Source organism: Perissodus microlepis, chromosome 4 (assembly GCF_051167445.1).
Source record: "Perissodus microlepis isolate ML-2025 ecotype Zambia chromosome 4, ASM5116744v1, whole genome shotgun sequence".
In the NCBI taxonomy this organism is placed as follows: Eukaryota; Metazoa; Chordata; class Actinopteri; order Cichliformes; family Cichlidae; genus Perissodus; species Perissodus microlepis.
The window spans coordinates 16159371-16170973 of record NC_140464.1 but is presented as its reverse complement, the minus strand read 5'-3'; the positions used below and the strand labels follow the sequence as shown (position 1 = coordinate 16170973).

Genomic DNA, 11603 nt, shown 5'->3' with positions numbered 1-11603 from the left:
GGAAACTTTTCATGACTCCCTTCTAATTAATTTACTAATTACCTAATTGACTTAAATCATTAACATTGTTTTTTTAAAGCTCCATATTAATGATTTGCATCATTGGGTTTGTGCTTGTGTGATTTAAAGGAATATACATTTAGAAAGAGAAGCTTTCCGTTTAGGATTAAACTCCTGCTCATTTTAACCGAGAGCAGCCGGGAGGCAATAACCTGATTTCCTGCGACTGCTTTTAGGCTGCCAGCTGTATTTGTGCTCGACGGTTGTATTGTTTTTATTATTATTATTATTTGTGCTTCAGATATCAGTTATTGCATAAACTTTTGTGTCCTGTGCTGAAACATGCAAACAAACAAAGGGTGGGTGCTAGCTTAATATAGTTTTTCGGGTAATCCACTGACAATCATTAATTATAAGTAACTGGGGTCTTAAAGGCTTGAAGTATTGAGGCACGGACCGCCTATAAAACAACAGTGTTGCGACATGGTGCATCAGTCCTAAATTTAGTGTCTGCTGCCACCTGTTGGGAAAACAGCAGAACTCATTATTTGCTCACTTAACCTCCTACGACCCAAACTTTTTCATGGCATGCATTTTTCATTTCTATTTGGGCTGATTGGGACCTGATGAATGTCAGAACAAAGAATTACGTGATTTATTATTATTATTATTATTTTTATTTTTTTACCTGATTTTTTATTCTGAGAAAAATGAGATCCACATATGAGGACATTTGCTTTAAATTTTGATAGGACAGTGGCAGAACAATGTCCTCATGAGTGGAGATCAGGCCCCTGTAGAGCAAAATTTAGTATTTTGCTCTGGATAACCCAAAATGTGATGTCCACATATGTGGACGCCAGGTCCCAGGAGGTTAAAGCAGCGTTGTTGAATGAACATTGTGTCTAAGAAAATTCTTGTGCCCTGAGTGATTTAGTTCTCTGTTACAATTCAGCTACAACTGAGCAAGTATGATCAAATGTCAAATTCACTTTAGGAACATAAAATTATCTGGTTCTATAGGATATTCACAAGTAAAATGGGAGGCAGAGCCTTCAGCTTTCAGGTTTCCTCTTTTATGGAGCAACTCCCAGTTCGTATTTGGGAGACAGACACTCTCTTTACTTTAAAAATTAGGATTAAAACTTTACATTTTGTTAAAGCTTATAGTTATGGCTGGATTAGATGACCTTGAATCTTCCCTCAGTTATGCTGCAATAGGCCTAGGCCTCTGGGAGCTTCCAGTGATGCACTTTTCATTTCTTCTTCAGTTACTTTCTCTGAGTTGGTGTTTACACACCATTCTGCATTTAATCATTAGTTATTAGAATTTTTCTGGCTCTCTTCCACGTTGTGACTCTTGTCCTCCCTTATCTAACCCTCAACCAGTCTCAGTAAATGGCTGACCCTCCCTGTGCCTGGTTCTGCTGGAGTTTTCTTTCCATAAAAAACGTGTTTGTCCTTCCCACTGTAACCAAACACTTGCTCACAGAGGGCCATAGGGTCTTTTAAGTATAAAGCACCTTGAGGCGATTGTTGCTGTGATTTGGGGTTATATAAATAAAACTAAACCGAATCTTCATCAGCTCTCTCTTCTTACTTTCCCCCCCTTAAGGGATAGCTGCATGCACTCTCACCTTTACTTATTATCTTATGAATTCTGATGTTTTTCATATCAAAGTCTGACAGCTCAGAGTACTGGACAGACATCTGACTGATATTTCAATATTGTATTTTGCACGTCTGACAGAAGAAGAAAAACAAAGTACATGATGATTTGTGGTGGTGCGGAGCTAAATGGTTGTCTGCATGCATCTTGTATGCAGACCTCCCCTGCAGGGTCTGAAGGGAAATCTAAATACAGTGTGTCCACGGCTCAGAAAAAGCCTCTTTTATCATCAAAAAGCTACTGTTGGATTTAGTAACGAGGTGCAGCATCAGCTCTGGGTCTGAAAAGCATAGACGCAGCATGCTGGCTGGCCTTACTGCATATGTATTTGTAGTGATGTACTTCACAGCACATATATATTTGGCAAGGGAATGTTTAAATGAACATAAAACGGGGTTTAGTAAGGTTTGCAGCAAACTTTGCTGAACCGACTCTCTGTGAGAATCTCTGTGGGTCTTTTCTCAGCAGTGTGCACTCACAGCAGTTTTCATGTAGTTCATTTTTTAAAACTCCTCTCTATCAGATCCATACACCTGATATTGAAATGTCTATGAAATTGCAGCTGTTAATATGACTGTGTTTGTGTGTCAGACTTTATTAAGTGTCAGCAGCCTCAGTCTGGAGAAGAAAAAGACAAAAATGCACAAATTTACACACAAATTCAAATTTCGTTTTTTTTTTTCTACCATTGCACAGCTCAGCTCTTCCACAGATTTCAGGTTCATATGGTGGAATAGTTTGTAATACTATTGTATTACCACTCCTCTAGTTAAATCTAGTTCATTCACACAGAAAACATACTGATTATTCTTCAGCTACTTAATATATTTGCTTAGTTCAAATTAAAATTACAGCTAGAGGCAAAGAGAGTACTGTAAAGTTACAAAAATTGCAGGTGTAAGGCTTTTCTTCCACATGTGTGGTCTGCAAACATCACAAGGGTCCATTTGTTTTCCTGAATGGTACCTCATTTGTATTTTCAGGCGACTGCTTGCAGAAAAAAGTCTGCCACACTCTCCACAGTGGTACGGTTTCTCCCCAGATTTGGTCCTCACTTGCACAGTGAGATTATCTCTGCGGTGAAGTGTTTTGCCACATTCTTGGCACACTAATGTGTGTGTGTGTGTTTTTTTATGAATCTGGAGTCCATGCATCCGGTAAGAAGTCTTACCACCAACGTCGCAAAAATGCTTTGTGAGTATTTTACTTGTATGTTTTTATTTGCTTCGTTATAGCAGCGGTGTAGCTTTCTGGTACTATGTACGTCGACTGTGTGTGCATGTGTGTAGCACCATCCATAGTTACTTATAAAGCTTCCACTCGATACGCCTAGAAAAACAATTTAAAGAACTGAACCAGATTTCTGGTGTCGCAGACTTTCCCCCTCATCATTAGAGTTGATTAACTTCTGCTTCATGCAGAACTTCTGTGATTGTTTTCTCCTGCTGTTCGAGGATCTCCTTTGCTGCGTACAGCTGCTGGTGAACAAATGACCACGGCTGAAACGTCATGCCGTCCTTGTCTCAGGTGGGAGATAAGATGCAAAAACACAGACAACAACAACTGAACTGTCATTTGTTGTATAGGCACCATTGATAGTCAGGACCTGTTTCCCGACTTGAAGGCACAGGTAAGCAATTCTCTAATCCACTGGGGTAAATCCTAATATACAGCCAGTGAATTCCAGAGTGGAACAGAGTCTAACCCCTCTCCTGAACACTGGTTCCAGAGCCTGAGCTATGCATTGAGATGAGCCAGACTATATATATATCCCAACCTCACACACCAGGCTTGGGCTCCTTCCCCACCAGTGAGGTGACATCCCATGCACCACAAGCCAATTTTGGAGGCCAGAGATTGGAGGGCCAAGACCTCTGCCTCTGACTGCCACCCAATCCACTAAGCGCCAAACCCCTACGGCCCCTCCTGTGATCTCATAGGACAGGGGTAGGGAACTCCAGGCCTCGAGAGCAGGTGTCCTGTAGGTTTTAGATCTCACCCTGGGTCAGCACACCTGAATCAAATGATTAGTTCATTACCAGGCCTTTGGAGAACTTCAAGACATGTTGAGGAGGTAATTAAGCCATTTAAACCAGGTGTGTTGGAGCAAGGACACTTCTAAAACCTGTAGGACACCCGCTCTCGAGGCCTGGAGTTCCCTACCCCTGTCATAGGAGAACAGACCCACGTGGCTTTTTTGGGCTCACGGTGTAACATAAAAACAACATTCAGTGATTCATAAGTAATCTAAATGCTACATTTAACAAAGGTGCAAAGACAGCATAGTCCGTGCACTGTCAGAAGTGGCTCCAGTTGAGAGGTTTGTTTCGTCATAACCCTTCTGATCTTTCACCTTCACTGGAGATGACCAAGTAACTGCAGAGAGATTGCAGGTGTTTCATTCATCCAACTGAAAATTAATAATCAGGGTGTTTAATCCAGTTCAAACTGCAACATGAGTTTCTAAATGAGCATCAAAAAAGATGAAGAAAGGTGATTTAAGAGACTTTGAGCAGCTCTGAAGGCAAACAGGGTTTTAAGCAGGTGCACTTAATAAGAAACATGAGCCAGGGCAAAAAACAACACTCAGTTAACACTGTGAATGGGTTTAGGCTGTCGTGTGCTTTTAGTAGCTCCTCTACTCTTATAAAGTGTTCGTACTTTTTTGATCTTGCTAAGTCTCATTGTTGCAGTCAAGAACCGCTTTGAAAAAACCATTATCAAAATGACCCTCTCTTTCATGTGTAATCTTCTGAGCCCAGGGGCCAGTTTTAAACAGCAGTTCCCTCAAAACTACTCCATTAAGTACCACTGAGAGCGCTCTCCTTGATGCTATCCACAGCCTCACATAACTGCTCCTCTTTATTTTGATCTCTCATCCCACAAAGTAAACATTCAAGCATTTAAATGTAAGAACATCACAATCTCACTTCAGCATGTCAGCATGCTGCCAGTTGCAAAATAGCACAAAATTAAATTTGCTAATGTAGATAAAAATGTAAAGAAAAGTTATTTATTATTAGGATACACCCCATGCACAATCTCATTTGGAGGGTGGTGATCTAGTTCCCAACACACCAAAAAAGAAACCGCAACAACCTGAATGACTTTTAATGCTTTTTTTTTAAAAGCCATGATGGCAGGAGTTTAATTAAGTTACTGCATGTGTGTTGACATTCCCAGTCTCTGATTGTTGTCTCCTTCACAACACTTAAAAAATGTATATATTTACAAAGGTCTTTTCATTATGAGATCATCAAATATTGTGATTAGATCATGACTTTCAGTCAAAGAAGTATTGTAGTTGATAAATACAAAAAACAAATGAATTTCTTTATCCTGATTTAGGCATTTTCTCAGAAGTTTTACTGGAATTCAAAATAACAGGAAAACTGTTGAAAATTGACACAAAGAAACAAATAAGCCCCTACGAAATCTACTGAACTTCCTAATTTTGTGGCATCATAAAGACATCGTTTAAAAAAAAAAAATAATCAAAAGCTTCTTTCCCTTCATTCAAAGGACTCCCAGACTCTAATCCATCAAAATGCAGAGTTTTATGAAGTAATAAAATATTGAAAAAAATCCACATACACTATCTACATTATCCACAGATCTGAGACAATACACATACCAATATTACATTTAACATCATTTACCATCTAAATGTATGCACGTCATGGCTGCAGCCAGAGACAAGCAAATCACTGTAATGTTATACAGTAGGATGTTAAACCTTAGTGTCAACTGTGGAAATTAACCTCACAACACCAGAGCATCACAGAGGGCAACAAGAGCTGCAGATGTGTTGTTCTACACTCGTACTCATGCAGTCAAAGTTGAACTAATCTTGCATCAAAGCCCACTAGGGAAAACAGCAAAATCATGTTAACCAACAGCAGCATATAGCTGTAGAAATGATGCAATGGTCTTTAAAGCAAACCAAACATTATGAATTGCAGTTATTTGACACCACATCAGGCACAGTCGTGTTAAGTGGATGATATTAAAAGCTATCCAATTTCAACTAGACGGGAAAAAAAGGGATCAATCATCACTCTGCTTTGATACGTGTTTGCAAATGCAACTTGAGATTAGGTGCAAACAACACATACAGCAAGGCTAAGGCTTCTCGCCCATATGGGTGGTCTTGTGTCTGGTCATGTATGAATTTTGCCTAAAGCGCATACCACAAATATCGCAAGGGTATGGTTACTCCCCAGAATGGCTCTTCATGTGCGTAATCAAACAGTGTTTATACCGGTAAGTTTTGCCACATTCCTGACACACAAACTCTTTTGTCAGTGTGTGTTTTCTTTCGTGAGTCTGGAGGCTGCGGACTTTAAAAAAAGTTTTACCGCAAACATCACAAAAATATGCATCTCTGTGTTTCTTTTTCAAATGGAAAACAAGTTCTTTTGGACACCCGTATTTCATCCCACAAATAATGCAACTGGTACACTTCTCGTGCGTTTTGATGTGCTTCATTAAAGAGGCGGTGTAGTGAAAACGCTTCCCGCACAAATGGCAAAACTTGCGACCTTTTTTCCTTTTAACCGAGCAGTTCTTATAAGACAAAGCTGCTTGGGCTTTCTTGCCGTCACTGATGCGTTTTCCTTGCATCATCTTTGCTTTCTGTTTCACAGTTATGGCCTGTTCTCCTCTCTCCGTCTCCTCACTAACAGCTGCAGACAAGTTTGAAGAAAGCATCTGCGTTTCATGTATTTGCGTGTCCGACTGTTCTTCCTCGCTTTTCACAGTTCCTGGAGGAGAGAAAAAACTCTCATTCCTATGCTCCTCCTGCTCCATCTTCACCTCAGGCCTCTCCACCAGGCAGTAGTTCCCACTGTTACTGCTTAGATCTGCAGTGGGCTCAGGGGTTCCTGGATTCTCAGGGCTCGGTGTCAAGTCAGACTCTTCTGTGTTTGTGGGTCCCTCGCACTCCTGCAGCAGCGGGGAGTCACATTCATCTCCATGTTGGACGGCACTGTTGGTCACTGGAAGTTCTTCAGCTACAAAGGAAAATATCCACAAATGTTACCCAAACCTGTAGGGTTTCCTCTTTGCTTTTAAATGGAAATAAATGTAAGTGCTAGAAAATGCTGTCCTGAGAGTTCCTGGAAAAGTGCTCTTCACACCTCTAAATAGAGTTAAGAGAGACCAACATGTGAGATTTTGGTTTTATTTTTAGTTGTATTTTAGTCATTTTTAGTTGATTCTATGCTGTTTTATCTTGTTTTTTAATATAGGGCTGTTTTAATTTTTCATGTATTATGTGGTTTATTCATTTATTTTTGCTGTTTTCTGTTATTCTATTGTTTTTAACTTATTTTCTGTACAGCACTTTGGTGCTGTGCTGGGTATTTTAAAGTGCTTTATAAATAAAATTGGATTGGATTGGATTAAGGCAGTCAAGCCTTAAAGTCAAGAGTAATGCGGCCTACTCAAAAACCAAAAATCCAATGGAGTTCACCCGACCTTAAATCTTCATTCTAATCAAAATAAAAGAAAAAGTAATATATTTGCTTGAAAATGGTATTTAAAAAAAAACAAAAACAAAACATAAATAAGACAGGCTGCTGGCTATAAATTGCTATTGCTATCCAGGCCAATGTCTTTAATACGAGATCAGTAAATTTAGGTAAGTGTAATGAATAATATCACCAACTAACTATCTCCTGTTTAAGCTTTTGTTTAATGTGAATACATTCACATTATTGTTACCCCCCTGCACATTTTTTGGCACTTAACTTCTTCTGCATACTTTGTGCTTACAGAAACTGTTCTGGTATCAAATGTTTAGCGTTTTGTGTCTTTTAAAAACACATATCCTGCTTTAGTAAGATCTCCTTGTGCTCGTAGTGTCAAAAGTTTGTCAGTGGGACCTAAGGTTTTCGTGTGGCAACCGTTTGTTTCTGGGTATCTCAGCAGTGATTTCTTCTGAGTTTCAGTAGGAAAAATAAGAAAAAAGACACAAGCTGCTCCTGACTGGTGGATACAAATTCAGCACATTCAGATCAATGACTGTATAAAAGACAGTCATTGACTCAGACTGCTTGGTTGGAAGAGAAACACAGAGGCAGGTGTGTATCAATGTGTGTGTGCATATATTTTTAAATAGTGTTAGGTAATAACGATGCACAACTCACTCGTGAGAGTAAACGTGTGCACGTCCACATTTTTAAATACGGTTAGGTGGAGACGTCCTATGGAGTATCTTAAAAAAAAATCTTTTTTTAATATTTGAGGCAAAATCTTCAAATTTTCAACATTCACATTGCATTTTTGCCAAGAAATGCTTTATCTAACATATAAATAATTTATATAACTATGTAACTGAGCATACTTGTGAATATCAGTTATTACCTGGAGCTAGGGAACACTTGATTATCAGAGTATACCACAAAGTCAGACCTAAGGGATATCAATCTGCCCAGTTAGGAAGCAGGAACCATTGCAAATTAAATTCAGCTCTTTTGTTACAAACGAAAGTGATGGCAGGTACACTGGAGAGAGAACAATAAGACAAAAAGGTGTTGGTTTTGCAGGTGGTGGCTGCAGATCATTGCTATCTCCTTATACTTTCCGACCACCCTTCTCCAGTTGTGTTTCTTGCTAGAGTCCTTGTCACTTCTGGCAGCATGAAACCATACTTGCGGGTTTTCTTGTCGTTCCCTCACCAGTGCAACTTTTGTCACTTTCATTCACCAAAGCAGATGAAATGCATTTACGATGGTTTGTACTTCACAGCTGAACGAATTGATATCATTGGTGTAACTACCTTTATCTTATTCTGTGATGATTAAGTGCTACCTTACTATTTGTTAGCTTTGTATTGAACTATCTCTCATTATGCAGGAGCAAAGCTTTCTGGTATTCCGTGCGTGAATTATTTGCGCATGCGTGAACATCATTCATAGCCACAAAGCTGTTTATAAAGCTACGACTACAAAAAACATGACAAAAAAATCTAAAGAATCGTCCTAAACCTGATTTCAGCTGGTGTCGCAGACTTTCCGCTTCCTCTTTAGCTCGAACGTCTGCCTCGTGCAAAACTAACGTGATGGTGTTCTCCATCTGCCCGAGGATCTCTTCAGCTGCAGCGTACAGGCGCTGGTGAACAAACAACCTGAGCTGAAACATCGTGGCGTCCGTGCCTCAGGTGGGCGATAAGAAACAAAAACAGCAACGATTACCAAAAAAAAGGAGAAAGAAATTTGTTGTTTTTTTTGTTTGTTTAAAAAAAAAGACAAACTCCAACGTACTCAGAGCATCAACCCAACAGCCTATGGACAGTTAAGAAGCCACTATGTTACCTCCGGTTTGGGCCTTTCAAAATTGGAGCGTACACGGAATGTGCAAGTAGAAGTCACATTTTTGGGAGTTACAACAGCAAAATACAAACTACATCGAGGCTAAAACAATCCAGAAAAAAATCTAATATAAAAGCTGAACTTAATTCGTGCTCTAAATACTCTAGGTTTCACATTGATGAAGCCTTTCAATATGCGGAACATTGAGGGTTCATATATAGAAATAATTAAAAAAGCTTTGCTGTATTTTCATATTTGCAGGTTCACAAAAGGAATCACTGGATGATGGTGAAATGTACCATACAGTCATTGATCATTACCCACAAAAAAAAGAAACAAAAGAAAAAAGTATCAGGATGCTTTTAGTTTGAAGGTCAGACACTTGGGCCGGAAGTTGTTTTGTTTGCAACCGGTTCTGTGGACTTCAGTGTAGGTTCACGTTGAACATACGGAAAGAAAAAGCAATGTCTTTTTGCTCTTTCCTCGGTGGAGAGGTCTTCAAAGACCATTTTAAGTCAGGTACCGCTATGACTTTTTTTGTTTAAACTTATTGTATATTATTCAATGTTTCTATATAACTTAGGCGGTTTGGAGACTGGTTTGCAGCTGTTTGCTAACTATCCAATACAGCACAAATAACTTTTCAAACTGCTGGTTAGCTCGTTCTAACTCGTCGTCATTGTCCGTTTCAGGCTATAAACCCTATTAGGAAGCACTGTTTTTATATCCATGGTCGCTGGTGATTGTGATGTAAATAGCTAAAATCGTTCAACCTGTTGTGTAACCATGTTCAAGTTACATAACAACCAGATTACCAAACTAGATTAAGCTTCACGTACCAGGATGTCATTCATTTTTTTTTTTTACATACCCTTAACCACAGCTAAAAAGGTAACAATATCCTTAAAGAATTAGTGTTTCAAACGATGTAAAAAAATCTTTATATATATGTATATATGTGTGTGTGTGTGTGTGTTTATGTATATATATTAAATGTATATATTATATAAATGTACATATTATTTTAAAACTGCAGTAGACACACTCTATCGCTTCATGTTACATAACAGTCTCCTGCCTTTTATTCCTCAGGGATTTATGTGTGCACCAAGTGTGATAACCAGCTGTTCTCCAGCCGCTCCAAGTACGAACACTCTTCACCCTGGCCAGCTTTCACAGAGACCATCCATGAAAACAGTGTGTCCAAACATGAGGAGAGGCCTGGGGCATACAAGGTACCATAATTAAAATAGTTTTAAGTTTTTAATTGACTAGGTTCTTCTTCAACTGCCCATGCGCAGTTTCACATGTGTATGATCAGTTTGAACCAGTTTGAATAGGATTTATATCACCTAATTCACCTGCTTGCTGTATACATGCTACTACTGCACATTCACCTAATGTATATATTATATATAATGTTCTCCCCCCCCCCTCTTTGTATAACTATGCACCTTGAACCTACTGTCAAGCACTAGCTGGCTGTAAGTCAGAGGACTCCTGTGATGGACTTTCTTGGCTGCTCTAAATGCTGGTTAATTAATTTCTATCACTTTTTTCTCTTCTATCTGTCACTTTTGTCTTGTTCAAGGTGCGGTGTGGGAAGTGTGGGAATGGACTTGGTCATGAGTTTGTGAATGATGGGCCGTCCAAAGGAGTCTCTCGCTTCTGAATATTCAGCAGCTCACTGAAGTTCATCCCTAAAGGTATAAACAGTCAGGCTATTTCTCCACACGAGGTTGAGACTTGTGTACCTGTCAAGTTATAATTTGTGATATGAGCCTAGGAATCGCGATTTGCAGTGAGCTCAAAGTTCTAGTGTTGTTAACCAGCTCCCATGTTATTTTTTCATCTTTAAATTTGCTTTAAAACCAGAATGTTATGTCCTCGTTCATGTGTGTAGTGTAGAGGAGCCTAAGGATGTGTTACTGTTTTTACACAGTCCTCAAAGGTACTAGTTAAAATCAAACCAGAGTTTAAACATTTCCTCAAAGGAGTTTCACAGTTAACTGTGCTCATCAAGATTTACATATTCCATCTCCTTTTCTTTGTCCCTTGTCCACAGATAAAGTTGATGGACTGTAAGGTGAGATTTCAGGAGTAAGTGCTGCTGGATGGATGTCTCTTTGCATTGCTAAAGGTGTGAACAGTCAATGAAGTACTCTGGGACAAAGCCCAGCGTGGGAGCACCAGAGCTCTGATGGACGGTGCTCTCACTAGACAGCAAGAACAGAGGACGGCTCTCAACACATCTGCTATGCAATCATCACAGACTTTGGAACTTATTGATCACACCCTCAATGTCTCCATGTCTCCTTGGTTTTTATTTCGATTGACAGTGCAGTACTTATCACAGTCGTCCCATGAATCTTTTCCAAAGATTGCTCATTTAAAAAAAAAAAATTGTCCTAAACTCTTTTGTTTAAGGCGCTTGGTGTTGAAAATTAGGGGCCACGCAAACCTTTTTTCATTGAATGAAATGATTCCTATGCAATATACCTCTCTCTCTAGAGAGGCTTTATGTAATAGGTCACAATAACCTGAATACACAGCAATAAAAAATATATTTTAAATTATAAATAGACTATATGTTAATGATTATATTTTTATATTCATTTGGT

At 39.1% G+C, this 11603-nt stretch overlaps 2 protein-coding genes across 2 annotated transcripts; one reads left to right on the top strand and one right to left on the bottom strand.

Moving 5' to 3' along the window:
* Positions 1-4518: 4518 nt before the first annotated feature.
* Positions 4519-8971, bottom strand: LOC146388653 (uncharacterized). Its single transcript, XM_084926093.1, has 2 exons — positions 8659-8971; positions 4519-6681 (listed from the first exon to the last, which is right to left on the bottom strand). The coding sequence occupies exons 1-2, from the start codon at positions 8810-8812 to the stop codon at positions 5882-5884; spliced, it is 954 nt and encodes a 317-aa protein (XP_084782219.1). The 5' UTR covers positions 8813-8971; the 3' UTR covers positions 4519-5881.
* Positions 8972-9374: 403 nt separating this feature from the next.
* Positions 9375-11562, top strand: LOC146388652 (methionine-R-sulfoxide reductase B1-A-like). The gene is made up of 4 exons (XM_084926092.1): positions 9375-9501; positions 10075-10217; positions 10574-10688; positions 11048-11562. Exons 1-4 carry the CDS (start codon positions 9447-9449, stop codon positions 11065-11067), a joined length of 333 nt encoding a protein of 110 aa, XP_084782218.1. The 5' UTR covers positions 9375-9446; the 3' UTR covers positions 11068-11562.
* The last annotated feature ends 41 nt before the right edge of the window (positions 11563-11603 follow it).